Source organism: Doryrhamphus excisus, linkage group LG18 (assembly GCF_037039965.1).
Source record: "Doryrhamphus excisus strain RoL-2023G ecotype Guam linkage group LG18, RoL_Dexc_Guam_v1.1, whole genome shotgun sequence".
NCBI lineage: Eukaryota > Metazoa > Chordata > Actinopteri > Syngnathiformes > Syngnathidae > Doryrhamphus > Doryrhamphus excisus.
Window position 1 is genome coordinate 12451295 of NC_136374.1, and position 18059 is coordinate 12469353.

The 18059-nt window shown below is 39.4% G+C and overlaps 2 protein-coding genes across 2 annotated transcripts in view; one reads left to right on the forward strand and one right to left on the reverse strand.

The window, feature by feature from the left end:
• Positions 1 to 1028: 1028 nt before the first annotated feature.
• ngfb (nerve growth factor b (beta polypeptide)) lies at positions 1029 to 17790 on the reverse strand. The gene is made up of 3 exons (XM_058054586.2): positions 17640 to 17790; positions 5036 to 5166; positions 1029 to 2185 (listed from the first exon to the last, which is right to left on the reverse strand). The coding sequence occupies exon 3, from the start codon at positions 2172 to 2174 to the stop codon at positions 1581 to 1583; it is 594 nt and encodes a 197-aa protein (XP_057910569.2). The 5' UTR covers positions 2175 to 2185; positions 5036 to 5166; positions 17640 to 17790; the 3' UTR covers positions 1029 to 1580.
• The window catches only part of LOC131106420 (potassium voltage-gated channel subfamily A member 2), a 53979-nt gene continuing 42370 nt past the window's right edge, over positions 6451 to 18059 (forward strand). The window contains exon 1 of the mRNA XM_078798412.1: positions 6451 to 6744. The gene's annotated coding sequence lies outside the window, so the exon portion shown is untranslated. The remainder of the gene's footprint in view (positions 6745 to 18059) is intronic.

The window sequence follows — 18059 nt, forward strand, 5'->3', positions numbered from 1 at the left end:
ACCCATATGTAATTTTTTTTGTATTCATTCCCCGCCAAATCTAGTCCAAAATATATTTTATGATTGAACTAAACTGGACTCCATACATTCAAGAAAGACACAATATGTATGTAAGTATTTAATAAATAATCAACATTTAATGAAATGTTTTCCTCATATCAGGCCTGGGCCAAAGAGTACTATAGAAACACTTACAGTATGAGTGTGTTGTTGTGTTGAGGATTGCTGTTGTCGCCACTTAGCTGCCTCAAAAGCTTGTCAAGTTGAAACCTGCCGTTTTGGAGGAAAGCTATGTTCTGTTCAACGATTCTTTACTTGTCTGCATCATTAAAATATCCTGAAACTTCTTACAGGGTTTTTTACACTAGCAGCTTGAATCCAGCAACATTTGAACATTCATAAACATTCAATAGAGTGTGAGTAAGTAAGTCCCTTGTATTTTGTAAAATGGAAAAGTCCAAGTATAACTCTGTTGACTTTGTGGTTTATTTTAGGACATTATTTTGCGAATACAAAAGAGTATTAGGGCCACGCTGAAGAAAATAGCCACGCAATGTAAATAATGATATATTTAATGATATTGATATGATATTTAATAATATATTATGATATATAATGATATAATTTAATTTTAATTTATACATTTTAATTTATTTAATTTTATTTAATGATAAAATAATTTAAAAAATGCTAAAATTATAAGGAAAAATGACTTGATTTTTTCCAATATTGTTGATCTGATTCTTGTAGTATTATTTTTTCTTCCAGGGGTGGGCAAATATTTTGACTCATCGGCCGCATTGCATTAACAAAATTGTCGGGGGGGGCAGAACATATATTTAACACACACACACTATTTTATGCTTATAATTTTCCTTGAATTATTTGTCTAATTTTATGTGTTATACTATCAGCTGTATGTTCTCATGTCCCTTTTTTCAGGAGTACTTTGAACATCAGACCACATCAAAGTATGTCATTTAATTTTACAGTTTTGTACTTTTTACTAGTACTTTTACTTTTACTAGTTTTTTACTAAATAAGACATCTGAATTTCAAGTCATGTTGCCAGTTTGTATGTTAAAAGTTGAAATATTTAGAAAGCAACTAGCGGGCCGGATTCAAACGCGTGGTGGGCCGTATTTGGCCCCCGGACCGTAGTTTGCCCATCCCTGTTTTTTTCCCACGGTAGCCCTAATACTCATTTGTACAACTATTAATAGTAAATGTCAGAGGAGATAACAAAAAAATGAACCAAGCATTAATATTATTCACATTAATTGCATTTTCTTTGTTCATCATCATTAATATTACCTTAATTTATGTAAAAATATGAAGTAAAGCTATAATTTTTGGCTTTGAATTCAATTTGTAGTCACACATGCATCTTTTTCAAATGTACTTTGTGCGTCTTAAAACACTTAATGACTGTTTGACCCAGGCCTGCCGTATACACAGTACATGCAGTCCCAATACTTTGACATAATACTAATAATTTACTTTGTGCAGAAAGTAAAAAAAACTTGAAGTTGTTCCACACGTTTTTAGCATGTAGCGTCTTTGTGGTGTGTTTTGCCTCGTCACTGTCGCCATGATTTGCGACTGAGCACGCACACGCAGGCCACGTTGATGCGTATGAGCCTCCAAGCCACCAGGTTCTTAAAAGAAGTCAATGCTCGGACAAAAGTGTGCGAGTTGGTGCAGTGAGAGTTCCAGTGTCGGGCGTCAATGCCCAGGCAGCCCGAGTTCCCCGCGTGGGAACTGTGACACGTGGTCTCGAAGAAGTACTGCTTCTTGTTGACATTGTTGATGTTGACGTCCGGCAGCACCGTCACCTCATTCCCGGAAATGTCTGTGGCCTTGGTCTTGTTGCCCACCCACACACTGACGCTCTCGCACACAGAGTACACACCACGGTTCTGAGGCTGGCCGGCTCGCCGCCGGCTCCTCCTCTCGCCATGAGACCCCGTCGGCTCGGCGTCGGGCGGCTGAACGCTGAAGAGCACCCTTGGAGAGAGTTTGCGCCGCTTGTTGAAGAGTTTAGGGTCCACTTTTGGGATGGAGTCACCTGGAGCCTGCCGGTGTGCGGTGGCGGCGGCGCCCAAGTCCTCCCCGACGGCAGCCGCAGCCTGGGCACTGAAGAAAAGCAACAGGACCAGCATAGACGACCTCATGGGCACACCGCCTGTGGGTGACACCGACACACCTTTAGCCTAACCCATCCATCCATTCGCTTTACTGCCTAAACCGTCACATGAAAGCTGGAACCTATCCCAGCTGACTTCGCCCGAGAGGCAGGGTACACTCTGGACTGATTGCCAGCCAATCACAGGGCACATATAGACAAGCAACCTTTCACACTCACATTCATACCTATGGACAATTTGGAGTCGCCAATTAACCTAGCATGTTTTTGGAATGTAATGGTAATGGTAATGGTTTAATTTCATTTGAACATGCATCAGATTACAATTGAATGCATCCCATAATCAGTTCACAGTTCCACATGTCCAAAAGGAGTAGGAAGAAGCAAAGCTTATTAAATCCTACCCCTCCATCTGGTACTTTTACAATCAATAACTGTTACATTTGTTCACTTCCTGCTTTCCTAATATTTTTTAATTTTCTCCAGCACCCCCGCGATCCTCGTGAAAAAAAAGCGGTAGAAAATTAATGAATTTTTTTATTTTTAATTGTATCCAGCACCCCCGCGACTCTTGTGAGAAAAAGCGGTAGAAAATGAAATTTTTAATTTTTAATTTTTAATTTTTAATTTTTAATTTTTAATTTTTAATTTTTAATTTTTAATTTTTAATTTTTAATTTTTAATTTTTAATTTTTAATTTTAACGAAGTACGGAATGTGAGAGGAAACCGGAGTACCTGGAGAAAACCCACGCATGCACGGGGAGAACATGCAAACTCCACACAGAGATGGCCAAGTAGAGAATCAAACCCAGGTCTCCTGACTGTGTGGCAGTATGTTCCACTATTGTTGTTTTGTTTGTGACATACTTACACTAAACAACATTGAGCACATCTTCTTTTAACGTGGAAACAATGACACATCGTCACATCAAAACGACAGTGGCCCATGGCTGTTTTTTTTTATCTTAAAACTTTATTTTTGTTTAATGTTTGGAACAAAAAATAGACGAAACACAGATATGGTCACAGTTACATTTCAGATCCTATCAAAGTAATGGCTGTACACAGATAGTGTTCCAATATTTCCCCCCATGAGCTGGTGTAGATGACGCTTAAAGGTCATGTGTTGTCTTAACAAGTCAATGTTTACACAAGTCTGGGTGACTCCATTAAATAAGTGCATGTTCACACTGTTTAGAGGCACAAAAGAAAAACAGTGATCTACCACTAATGAGCAGGCAAAACAACAATTCTCCACAAGTAGGAAAAATAGGAATAATGGGAAAAATTTCCCCACCACTTCATTACACTAGAATCTGAACATAATTGAATGTGACTGTGGTATGTTTTATAACTTGGAATATTCAACTGTTAAACCAACACGGCGCATAAATTTCCCATTAATTCACCATAACACCATGGCTTGTGTTGACAGACACTATTGACCCTCGGTGAAGTGTCATTTGTAATAATAGTGATAATAATCTCTTCTTGTCATCCCTTCTCAGCACACATCACCTTGCTGGGCCTGACAGGCAGCGTCGAACCCAGCAGGCATGTCGACACCCGTGACTGTCAGGTAGGTTTATTATGCGGCGTATGCCCCGAGGGGGGGTCGGTCTCTTCTGAACGGCTCATGTATTCGAATGGTTGGCACTTCCAATTAAGGAGTCAAAAAGACTGTCATCATGTGACTTGCACATGACATGTCTCTGTGAGGTCTTCAAAAAGTGACTCTTTTTAGATGCTTATTTTAAAGGTTGTGATTCAATAGCGGATTTTTTTTTTTTGTCGTCTGTTATGCAAAAGTGAGCGATTAAACGCATACTATGCAATTCTCTACAATGACACTCAGGGCAGTGTTTTCCTGCAACTTAACTCAGTGAGCAGCCATGACACTTGATTGCTGTTTAGCTTTGTTAACAAAGGAGAAACAATGTTATTGGAACTGGAACTAATCCATGTGGTACAACAGTGACATTTATTGCAAATGTTGCACCAAATCCAAAGGTTTTTCCAAAGGGGGCCTGTGCACACTTTTAACACGTGGTGTGCACATTTAATATTTGCTTGAATATGCATTGTTTTACTAATAATAGACTGTATTCAACCATGAAACAGAAATTATTTATTAATTAATATATTTTTGAAGTTGCGAATTTCAAGCTGCACGGCGGTCTAGTGGTTAGCGCACAGATCTCACAGACTTTGGACTAATATTTGGACTTTATTATAGTAAAATTACTGATGATTGTATTTTTTTGCTGTTTTTAGTTTTCAATAAGGGCTGCACGGCGGACGAGTGGTTAGCGCGCAGACCTCACAGCTAGGAAACCCGAGTTCAATCCCACTCTCGGCCATCTCTGTGTGGGGTTTGCATGTTCTCCCTGTGCATGCATGGGTTTTCTCCGCGTATTCCGGTTTCCTTCCACATTCCAAAAACATGCTAGGTTAATTGGTGACTCCAAATTGTCCAATTTTGGGCTGCAAGGTGGTCTAGTGGTTAGCGCACAGACCTCACAGCTAGGACCCCGAGCTCAGTCCCACTCTCGGCCATCTCTGTGTGGAGTTTGCATGTTCTCCCGTGCATGTGTTGGTTTCCTTCCAAAAACATGCTAGGTTAATTAGCGACTCCAAATTGTCCATAGGTATGAATGTGAGTGTGAATGGTTGTTTGTCTATATGTGCCCTGTGATTGGCTGGCCACCAGTCCAGGGTGTCCTCCGCCTCTCACCCGAAGACAACTGGGATAGGCTCCAGCACCCCCAAATGAACGATGAATGAAAAGTTGTGAATTTCAAAGTGCAAAGGTGCGATGGATTACTGTATACCTTTAAAATAATAAATGGTAGAAAATAGAGCCATAACTTCCTGTTTGATGTCTTTACCTTTTCAGATTCTGCTCGGGAACTGGAGCACCTCTTTTGTGGCACCTAGAAGATGCGACCGGAGCGTGCTGCATTCAAGGTTCCTGCCATGTGGCCTCCGTCGAGCACACACGTGCCTCGCCTCCTCCCTGCTGAGAGATGAGCAGCCTTTTTTTGTGGCCTCGTAACCTCAGTGTAAACACGCTCCAATGCTATCATTATTATTGACTCTCACCAGACTCACACATAGTGAACATACCAAAACTTAAAAAAAAATATGATGGCCACCATGACCGCCTCGCCTGCTATAGTGCCATGATGAATTTGCCGAAGTCATTTGATGATGATTCATCACAACATAGACGCCGTCTTTCATTTTGTTGTGTCATCTGTCATCACGCACGCTGTGCTTGAATGGGTTCAGGCGCAATGCTTTCATATGAGTCACACTTTGTGTGGGTTCACATGATAGCTGCTGACAGACCACAACATGTTGCCTGAAATCATTTGTCACGCTCATATGGTGGCTTTCCTTCTATGAATGTAAGCGAGGCTCAAGAAACGGAACACTGACGGGAATGTAAGCCATACCTCCATTTAAAGTAAACAAGCTGCAACTCTAAATGACAGTGGAGTATGTGAACTGGCATAGGAAGTGGGACTGAGTTTTTCTTGCCACCTTCATCCCAACTGTGGGCTTCACGATGGATTCTACTTTTATGGCATAAAGCACATTATGGCAGTGCTTAATAGTTTTTTTGGTTTCTTAGTACAATGTACATTGTAAATTGTCAGCAGTGGTAGTATAGTGGGTATAGTAGTAGGGTAATAGTTTTTAGTATTCATTCATTCATTCATTCATTCTCTACCGCTTTTTCCTCACGAGGCTCGCGGGGGTGCTGGAGCCTATACCAGCTGTCTTTGTGCGAGAGGCGGGGTACACCCTAGACTGGTCGCCAGCCAATCACAGGGCACATATAGACAAACAACCATTCACACTCACATTCATACCTATGGACAATTTGGAGTCGCCAATTAACCTAGCATGTTTTTGGAATGTGGGAGGAAACCGGAGTACCCGGAGAAAACCCACGCATGCACGGGGAGAACATGCAAACTCCACACAGAGATGGCCGAGGGTGGAATTGAACCCTGGTCTCCTAGCCGTGAGGTCTAACCACTCAACCACCGTGCTGCTCGTTTTTAGTATTCATTCATTCATTTTCTACCGCTTATCCTCACGAGGGTCACAGGTATGCTGGAGCCTATCCCAGCTGTCTTCAGGCGAGAGGTGGGGTACACCCTGGACTGGTCGCCAGCCAACCACAGGGCACATATAGACAAACAACCATTCACACTCACATTCATACCTATGGACAATTTGGAGTCGCCAATTAACCTAGCATGTTTTTGGAACGTTGGAGGGAACTGTAGAAAACCCACACACACACGAGGACAACATACACAGAGATGGGGGGGAATCAAACCTGAGTCTCCTCGCTGTGTGGCCTAAAGATTGTATATTGTGGTTGTTTGCCATGTTTTTTTTTTTTTACTGGGGCGCTTTGAGGTCAGTTCTTAAAAGCTCCCAGTTTGATATTTGTGATTTACCAGTAGTCCTGAATGCAGCATTGTGGTATCATTCCAGTAAAATAGCTTGTAACGCATCACTTCCTGTTTGCTAAACCAGGAAGGGATAGTAAAGACCTCATGGACACCATATCAGCTTTGTAAGTTCAAGTGTTTCTTTCTATTTCACTTTTATTTCTGAACTTGTTTCATGGGTGAAGTTGGTTTTATTGTGGCTTTGATAAGCTAAAGAAGCTAACCTTCTGGTTGTGTGTCAGTTTTTGCTTCAAATGTTGGTGTTGTGTTCAATGTGCAGTACTTGCATTGATGTGAAATATGACTTTTCAACTGATAGAGGTCACTGAGCAAATGTAAAGAAATATTTCATTGTGTGTTATTCAAACTATTTCCTGAATGAATTATAGTTTGGAGTTAGTTTATAGTTTTTCAATATGTAAATCTTTGTGAAACGTCTTGCGGCGACGCTTCTCACATTTGGCGCGTTTTATGACGGCAGAAGAAGGTCGTTCATAGAAAACAGACGTCTCGAGTTATTTTCGAACGTCTGATGCTAAACTTATTTTTTTAGTGGTTAAATAAAACAGTCCAGTCAGCATTTTGCGCCTAATCGGTGGGCTACAAAAATTCACGAGACTGGGCCGTGCACCAGAGTGGTGCTTTGGGCCAATGGAGCCTTGGATTAGGCCTCAGCCTTACTTGCATTATTAGCCTTACCTGAAGTGCTATGGTATATATGATACTAAGTATGCTGTTTCATTTATTTCCCCACAAGATAAAGTAACCGTGATGTTATCTAAACTATTCCAAACAATGTCTCCTACTACTGCTACTAATGGAAAAATACTGAGCAGTACAGATCAACTAGTGTGTTTTCTGCACGATAAGGCACACTTTCACTTAATATTAAAGGCTTTTTCACCTTTATTATATAAAAAACCTTAAACGGTATTATGGAAAGCAGGAAGTGAACAAATGAAACAGCTACTGATTGTAAAAGTAAACTGAATTATGGAAAGCAGGAAGTGAACAAATGTAACAGTTACTGATTGTAAAAGTACCAGATGGTAGGATTTAATAAGCTTTGCTTCTTCCTACTCCTTTTGGACATGTGGAACTGTGAACTGATTATGTGATGCATTCAATTGTAATCTAATGCATGTTCAAATGAAATCAAACCATTACCATTTAATTTTCTCAGTGGGCTGCACGGTGTTAGAGTTGTTAGCGCGCAGACCTCAGGGTGTACACCGCCTCTCGCACCAAGACAGCTGGGATAGGCTCCAGCACCCCCGCAACCCTTGTGAAGGATAATTGGTAGAAAATGAATGAATGACTTTTTCTCAGTCGGTTATTGTTACCATTGTGTACTGTTGACTGAATATTAACATAATTCTTATAGTAGATGACTTCATGAGATAAGAGAAATAAGAGATAAGAGAAAATTACAAAATAGTGCTCATGCATAAGTGACTGCCATAACACAAGCCCGCGTACATACATATTTTTCATGTGTTTTAATCCTTAAAGAGTATTTTAAATTCAAAATTTGTAAAAAAAAAAAAAAAAGGTATTTTTGTAATCATATAGGTACGATTAGATATCGATTAGGATGAGGGAATTAAACATGCATCAAAAACGTAAACACTATCTTTGCAAGGTACAATTTCTAATATGAATCATCATGGATTGTGCAGGTATAATAGCAAGCTTGTATATGCTGTGCATGAATGCGGACTTGTGCTCAGCCGGTCCTCCTTGTCGGAGTGGACTTTGCATGGCGGCCATGGTCACGCTCCATTAGTGACGAATGAAGATCTAACACACAACCGCTGACCCTCCACTAATGAAGGTAGCTTTACCGAACCTAATCAAGCAGCCAGCATGCTGATTTGATTTTAGAAAAGAATAACGCCGCTTGTATTCAGTAAACGCAGACACATTGCGGGTGACCCTTTCAAATCCATGCATTGAAAAATGTTTTCTGAAAACATGTCATCATATCGCCGGTAGGAACTGTATAGTTGTTATACTCAATAGCCACAACCCTCTCCTGCCATTTATAATGGAGGTGAATCCTTTAATTAACATCAACTGTGCTGTGGGATGTTAGTAATGAAAGACGGTCTCAACTTGAATAACATTTATAGGCAGTCAGGGAAATACTTTGTTGCTATGGTAATTATTGTATACTGCTTCCTGAGGCTGTTTTTTTTTATGAGCCACGCAGGAACTTTTCATGTTTTGCCTTCACCAGAGAGATAATGTTTTTATCAACATGGGTTTTTTTGTTTTTGTGCAACTTCCTGTGTGTTGTTTTCATTATAATGCTATTTATGATTGGCGCTTGGATTTCCCCATTCGAATTTTCAAGCCATCAATGATTTTTGTGCATTTTTTTGTAATTTTTTTTTCAGTGTGAACAAAAAAAGAAGCCTGTCATGAATTAATTTTGATCTGTATGTGATACCGCACATATGTAGATATTTTCTACCCCAAGTCCCATGTTAATATTCTTATTTATATATATTACCCTCATCATGTCAGACCTCATGAGATCAGTTTGGTTTTTTTTTATGTCAGGTTTTGTTATACTTTGTTTAAACCAGAGGAAATTTGGGATAAAATGCCTATCATTTAGGTTCGTAACATCCAAGATTCAAGCCCTCACTGATTTTACATGCTAAATGCCAAAATATTATTCCAGTCCAGTTAAAACAGGATTAGGCTGCCATCATTACACAGAGAAAAAGAACAGAAAAAAAAATGTCTGCCAAAGCCGCAATGCATGAATATTTAGAGAATAGATCGAAACTTGAGCAAAGCTGCTTGAACTGCAGCTCGGGTCAAGGCTAAGATTTGTAAATGTTTGCGAAGCTTTGTTTTGGAACATTAAGATTAGCGATTATGTGGGAAATCACAGTTGTTAAACCGACACAGCAAAGTTTGAGTGATATGTGGTCTTGTGTTTTTTGTTTTTGTCACTATAATGAAAAGCTGACATCAGGGCGGCATCATTTTTTTTAACGTAGACTGCATAATCGACTCAACTTATGATTATTTGCTTTTGGGTCCTGTGGGTAACAGACAGTATGTCAAAAATGAATACAGTGGTGTGAAAAAGTCTTTGCCCCCTTCTTGATGTCGGATTTTTTTCATGAAACGTTAATGTTTCAGATCATCCATCCATATTTTTATTTATTAATGGAGAAAAACAAACCCGCATTGTCCTGTATGGAAAAAGTGATTGCCCTCGAATCCCTTAGCAGCAACAACTGCAATCAAGTGTTTCAAGCGATAACTAATTTTGTCACACTCATCTTTGCAGAATTCGTGTAATTCACATTGGAGGGTTTTCCAACAAGAAGCACCTTTTTAAGGTCATGACATCACAGGACTTTGAATAAGCCACTCCAATTTCCTCATTGTGTTTTTCATTCTTTCTTTTATTTTGAAATGCTTTTATTTAAAAAGGAAGCTCCATTGTTGTCTAAAAGTATTGCAACAAAACCAATTCCTTATTTTTGGGTTGGACTGAAAAAAATTTGACATCAAAAGATGAATGTGAGGATTGAGAGCAACATTTCAGCTTTTATTCCCAGGTTTTTACATCTGGATCAAATTGACAAGCGAGTCGATAGCACCTTTTGTTTGAACCCACCCATTTTTCATGTGAGCAAAAGAACTGGAACATACTGGAACAAACCCGACTGACTGACAGTCGGGTTTTCTTGCCCATTTGTGTTCTCAGGCTTTGCTCATTTCATCAATAAATGGCTATGAATGGCTATGAATTTGCAGAATGGGTAGGATGCCTGTTTAGACTGGTTTTAGAGGTGACAACAACATGAAAACCAGAAGGCTATCTTTAAAAATTACTGTAATCTCATGTTTTCTGTAACAATTTTCCCATTTGAAAATTAATGGGTAATTTATTGGTACTCCAATTTTCCATTACGGCTGCACGTCACCGAGTGGTTAGCGTGCAGGCCTCACAGCTAAGAGACCCAAGTTCGATTCCACCCTCGGCCATCTCTGTGTGGAGTTTGCATGTTCTCCCCGTGCATGCGTGGGTTTTCTCCGGGTACTCCGGTTTCCTCCCACATTCCAAAAACATGCTAGGTTAATTGGCGACTCCAAATTGTCCATAGGTATGAATGTGAGTGTGAATGGTTGTTTGTCTATATGTGCCCTGTGATTGGCTGGCGACCACTCCAGGGTGTATAGGGTGGGATAGGCTCCTGGATAAGATTCCAAATAGTCTTCAGGGTGACTTAGCTCAGGTGGAATATTGGTATCGTTCAACAATCTTTTGGCCTTTAAAGCATACAAACAACATAGACAAAAACAACTTTCCTAACCTTGACCTAAAGCACTGACAACTGGATTCAAGCATTTCCATTCAAACTTCTCAACAACGCCATGATCTCCAGAAGATCTGAAGGCAACATCTGGACGACCATGGTAGCCATTTTTTTCATGTAATACAATACACACAACTGCGGGTGTCTTAACTCTGTGATTTACAGTCTGTGCTCTGTACTTCCTGCTCAACACACACATGAAAATCTATGAAAATTCATGCTGTCAGGGATAAGTAAAACCAGCTCGAGAAAGAATGTTTCATAAGCCAAAAACAGATTGTTTTTATACCAGGATACATGAAATATAATGAGTGTACTGAAAATGACCGACTCATTGTAGAGGTCATTAAACACATCATCTTTTTTTGTGACAAAATGGCCTTTTATGCTCAACAAAGAAGGCCATCACCTGAGCTAAAGTTTGTTACATCCTGTCTTCTTGGGAATCAAACTCGGTCCAATCCATTGTTGACGGCTTCCTTGATTTGAAGGCACAGTGACCTTCGATGCCGGATTAAATATCAACGCTTAGACCAAGAAGGCTGTTTTAATTTCAGACTAAGCTATTTGGTCTTTTCCATTATTATTTCCAACATTGGCCATTTTTAGGTGCATCACATGTGCTATAAAAATCATGCAGTTTCTATCTTTATGGAAAAAAACATCCTCCAGCGTTGCGTTCATAACTACAAACACAGTAAATCACTGAATGTGTTTAAGAAGCGTCAATGTGCGAGAGAACAAGTGTAGAACAGATCTTAGTTTTATTGCCTTCTATGTCTCCCAGCAGGATTTCTGACGATTGCCAGGTCAAAATATCTTAAAGTTGCATATTGGCTTTTAGTGGTTCTGATAGTCACTAAACAATAGCAGCGGTTTTGGCAATAGAACACGTCTGACATCCAAGCATTTGTTTTATGCTGATGCTAAGGAAGTCATATTTTAGAAAAGCTGTTTACTTAACCAAACCTGGCAGGACCTATTAAATGTTGGATAGATATGGCGGTAGATTTCTTTCTTCTTAATAATATACATTTCAGCATTTCCCAAACTTAGGGCTGTTAGTTTTACGTTAAAGGACAGCAATACCGCAACCGGAAAACCACACCATGGCTGTAATAATCATGCTAATATGGTAACTGATCATTTATTATGTTAATCGGATAACATTTTTCTTTTTCATATTAATATGCCTGAGATGTGTGTATTCCACCTGTATATACTGTCTGCACCCTGCTCCCAAATTAAGCCCCATTTTCTGCCTCACATGTCACATTGTTTTTTTTAAGAGTGTCATAAAATATCTTCCATATGCAGTTGGAATTGCATGGGTGACTACATCTTCCTTCATCATAAGCATTACAGTTTGTTGAAGATTTAGTAGCAATGTGTGCAGAGGCTGACATCCCATTAGAAAAGTTAGCCAGTTTTGTTACCAATAAATATAATGTGTATTTCATTATATGGCCTAAGATTTGAAGCTCTCGTTTTATATCGTCATATCATATCATATTTGCTAAAAATATTGTGATGCATATTAAGGTCCATATCGCCCAATACACACACACACAGATTTATACAGATGCGGCTCTTAGAGTATGTCTGATATACGGTAGAATCACACACATATATCTCACACATGCACACAGCCATATTACATCCTCATGAGTTAGTTAAGGAGGACTACATCACAGAGTGCTTATTAACTGTTTGAATAACATCCAAGTAGACATTAGCCACGTTTACATGAGGAGTCTTTCCTCTTTGTGAATGACCTTTCCAAAAGCAATGGTATACATGGAAAGGAATATTCCAATCTCTTGTTTACATGCGCAGCTATAACGAAACAGAATAGTCAATGGGGCATGCGCAGTAAAACGTAAACACCAACATCAGGTGATACCGACTTCCCCGAGTTTTCACTTGTTGGAATAACTCCGTATTGCCAGTTTTTTGTTCGTGCAGTCTTGAAATTTAGTTTGGATCAAAACTTTCCGCAGCAGTCCAGTGCCGATTGCTCGCCTCCATTTTTAAAACTGAAGAACGTCTCGAGCTGCGTGTTACGTCATATCTCAGCATTCGCTGAAAGAACGAACCCGGGATGAATTTAAACAGGACACGATCAAATTCAATCTTGCTAATATTTTATAATTAAACTTTTAATTAAAAAAATCGGGACATGTTTTATATAGATATATATTTTCTTTTTTAATAAAACTGGACTTGTGAATGGCGTATAGAAGGGTTTAGATTCTGTTCCACAGATGGCGCTAATGCACACGAAAGCTGCTTGCCAACCGCCAATAAACAACAGAAGAAGAAAAACACCACGAAGAAGAACGCACCCTGACAACTTTTCGTTACAAGATACCAAACGAAGAGGGGTAGCCATTTTAATTACCAGGAGGGAAAAGTATACACTTCACAACAATATTACAGACACATAAGGTACATATAGTACAATAACAAACATATCTGACAATGTTAATTTCTGCATTGCCAAAATATACGGCCCTCATGTTGATTACCCCCTCCTTCTTTCACACCTTTTTTTCCTTCTCTTGGAGTCAAGCTTGATCTTGGGAGGAGACCTCAAATTAGTATTAAATCCAGATATAGACTGGTCTAGTCCGACTGGGAGACACCGTGAGTCTCAATCAACAGCAATACTGAAGAAATAGATAAAGGATTTTCTGATGCTTTGGCGTTCTTATCATCCTACTCACAGGGAATATACGTACGTGTTTCCCACCAGTTCACCACAATTACTCTTATATTGAATACTGCTTAACAAGTACTTCAATCAAGAGTAGACAATGTTCTTGGACTTTAATGCCCAACCAGAAACCTTGGCTTGTGTTTTCTGTGAGACAGCAGTAGTTATGTGGTGGAAAAATTATTTCCTATTCATCATATAAGAAAAAGAAAGAAATATTATTGGAATTAGAATTGGAGAAACTCCTTGAAACTGCTTCTTTTGACTCACAAGATGAGAATAACCTGAATAAACTGAGAAAAATGAAATATGACGTCAAATAAATTACTGATAAGAACATTCAGTTGCAACTGCAGAGACAATTTTTGGAATTGAACTCGGCTTTCCTGTGTTGTGTCTGCTAACCACTTGTCCGCTGTGCAGCCACAACACAGGACAGATGATGTTTAAAACGGGTTTAAGGAACTCTAACATCTGTTGGGCTTGCTGGGTGATCTTTCTACAATCAACGTTGAAAAGTATCGCCGATGGTGTGGTGGATGTAGGGTGGGCGGGGCAGGTGGGTGTGCGGGTCGGGATCGGCGGGGGGTGCTTCCTGTAGGGCCAAGTAGTGGGCTCAGGGGCGCGGGAATTTGGTCTTGCCTGGGAATTTGGATGTAAGGTGTCGCAATTGGAATATCACTGACATGACAAACACGACCATTATGATTGGTTGAGGATTTTGTTGCAGGTTTCTGAAACTGCGTTGAATCCACGTACTGTAACTTACCCCCCATCTGGTGTACCCCCCCCTCCCCCTCGGTCAAAAATAGTTGGAGAAACCCTGATCCAAATTCTACTTTGTGTTGTTGTGTTCTAATATGTCATGAACTGTTTTCAATTATGATTAATTAAGAGTTGGGCTGCACGGTGGACAAGTGGTTAGCGCGCATACCTCACAGCAAGGAGACCCGAGTTCAATCCCACCCTCAGCCATCTCTGTGTAGAGTTTGTATGTTCTACCCGTGCATGCAGTTCCACAATCTGGACAAAAACCAAACATCTCCTCCTGAATCCAGAGGAATCTCATCTCCAGAAACCTTAAATGCACCTTAACCAGGAAGGCTGAGGAGTGTAAATCATGTCAGCCCGGACTCTAATGTTCCATCATGTTTTTTTGAGTGGTCTACACAAACATTATGCTAATGAAGTCCAAGATAACCTAAAATATACCCAACAAAAATGGCGTTTTTCTACAGTACTTTATACTACTACCTTCATTGGGGTCAAATGTGAGCTGGAGCCTATCCCAGCTGACTAGTACACCCTGAACAGGTCACCAGTCAGTGTTCCAGGACAAGGTTTCTCAGTCCTATATAAGCTACGGAGTATTCATCCTGACCACACAGTGGAAATGTTGCCCTCAAACGACACCAAACTCATAACGACCAAGTCCAAGTGCCAACACTAGAACAATCACGAGGAGCAGACGGTCCGGATCAAGTTCCAGAGTTTTTTTTTTTTTTTTTCCCAAACATCTTTAGCAACTTTCCGCCTCCAGCTACCATCTCTGCGTGCTTGAAAACATTACCAATAATCCCAGCATCTAAACAGTGATCCTCTCGCATGTTCGATGACTAAAGGTCTGTATCACTAATGCCCTTCCCTGCTAAATGTTTGGAGAGACATCATAAGCGTCCTAGCATCATTTTCCTCTCCATATTTACCTGAAGGCATTTTCCACCATATGTGGCCGAGAAGATGCATAATACAAAAAATGAGTGTGACAAGTATTGATCAAAGATGATTAATATGGCTGTTCATATGAATACTGTTAGTCTGTTGGTCATGGTAAGAATGCATCATTCAGCCTTCTTAGCCGTCCACAACCATGTTCTAATTATGAAGGAGACTATCTGATTCTATGCCATTAAGAAATTGGGCAAAGGTTCCTTAGAACTATCATTGTACATGGAAAAAAACGTACAAAATTAATCGGTTACTATGGTACCCATTATGTCATTGTATGGTCATATCACCTCGTACTTTGTGCATGACAAAAATGAAAAAAAATAAATTAAATGAAAAAAAACCCTTAAACTATATTAGGAAAGCAGGAAGTGAACAAATGTAACAGTTACTGATTGTAAAAGTACCAGATGGAGGGGTAGGATTTAATAAGCTTTGCTTCTTCCTACTCCTTTTGGACATGTGGAACTGTGAACTGATTATGTGATGCATTCAATTGTAATCTGATGCATGTTCAAATGAAATAAAACCATTACCATTACCAAAATGGCGCCATTTTGGACAGCCTTTTAATCTGATGCTCTTTTTGGCCTGCTTAATATGCAATAGAAGTCTCTAGAGAAGCTGATGTATCTTGAAGAGTTTTGGGATGCTGGTTCACATTTGAATCCAAACATTCTGGAAAAAGGAGCGACAGCTGGTTTGCAGAATAACTCAAATGATGATTAATGTGCTGAGATATGCTGAAGATATAGAAAAGATTTATAGCGTGAATGAATGCGATTTCAGCACTGTTCTGAACTGTATGATGTTCTGTGATTACTGTTTGAATGTGGACCATTATAGCATTGCTTATTAGCCTGCTTTTGCCCTATTATATTAAATAATTTGTCAGTAAATCAATATATTTTTTTTAATCTGTAAAAAGTATCAAATTATTTATTTACCACTGTGTGTCACCTATGCCATAAACGTTGCACCTCCATAAGAAAGATGTCTCAAGCAACACACAGAAATACTTTATTATTACTTATTACCTATTACATTATTGTCATTATGGATAAATATAACAAAAGTTTATGTTGTAGCAGCTCGTTATGTAGAAAAAATTGTTTGATGCCGATAATTTAATTGTCATATTAAATTGAATTGTGTATTACTGAATGATATAAACTATTTTGATGACCTGCAGACTTAAACCGTGAAAGTGAAATACTAATCATTTGTAAATTAATTAATATATATATATATATATATATTCTCTATGTATATAGTAGGAGGTGGAGCTTTGGGACTTGATCATTGTTAAATGTATCTTACAGGCTAAAAAAAAAAAAGTGTGAGCACCCCTGCTTTAGGGTCACACAAATACAGATTTTAGGGGCATATTTAATCTGCATAGTTAAAAAAACGATCTTTTCAATGCAACCCATAAACGATAAGAGCATCATTTTTTTTTTTTTTCTGTGCCCAACCCTTCCTTCCTCTCATAATCTAACTTTTATCTCGTTTTTGGGACCAAAACATGAATAAACCTTGTCAAGGAACAGTAAATTAGCAAGGAGGAGGATCATGATGTATTCCTGCAAACTAATGTAACACTATGTAATATTTTTGATGGACACCCAAAAGCACCATTGGACGGTAAACCATAGGTGCAAATCCAAAATGAGTTCCTCTCATGAAGAAGACACCCAAATAGTAGCAAGTCTTCTCCGGTATAATCATCTGCTATTATGACAAGAATGCAATTCATTTGAGCTCTGTGGCATAATTTGAGGAAATTGCCCTGCAGCTACCTTCTTGTTTCCACGCCAACATACCACACAAACCTCGGGAACTCTGCAGGATTTTTTTTTTTTTTTTTTTTTAACCTCCACAGCAGAGTAGTTGCAGGTCTGCTAGTAGTGGTCACAGTGTAACCTGATGAGCCCGCCGATGCGCTTCAGCAATCTCGCAGGGGATGGAGGCTTCCATACTGGAGCTGATCTACAGCACTCAAGCCTCAAGGATAGTCTCAGTAGTACAGTTAGTCATTAAAATGCCCAGCAGGTTGTATTTAACAGCAAACATAAGGGCAGGAAATGTAAAATTGTGCTAATAAAATATGGGAAAGTCCTGAAAAAGCATTACGCCAAATAAATCTTCATTCTTATAGTTTGGTAAATTATAGTTTTTTCATATTTTTTTGATTTCTTTGATTTTCTGGAGTAGCCCCAAAGTGCCCTACCTCTGCACAGGGGTCTCTTGTTGCTCCACAGGAGAATTATTAAAATATATTCCACAGTGTGTCCACAGGTTGTCTAAGAGAAGATGACATTCTTTGCCATTTGTCCCAAACCGTATCCTCACTGAGCTCTGTACTTGTTGGAAACTTCTTCTCATAGTGAGCTCGTACAGCACAGACCATGCTCCTTTTCAAGGTTTCTTGGGCGGTCCTAGTGCCTGCCTGTCTGGGTCTTTGGTTTTTGGGACTACTAAGTCTGGAGGGCTCAGAGGTTTTAAGACAATACTTAAAAAAAAAACCTTAAAGGCACGTTGAGTATTTCCTTCTTAGCCACGTTATTAAAATGCCTGTTAAACAGTTGTGCTCCTAATCGCTCTATAAAAGGTTATTTGAGCCTTTTGGTGCATTTTATATGGCAGCAAG

Coding starts and splice junctions, on each gene's coding strand:
- ngfb (XM_058054586.2), bottom strand. CDS start 2,174: ATGAGGTCGTCTATGCTGGTCCTGTTGCTTTTCTTCAGTGCCCAGGCT.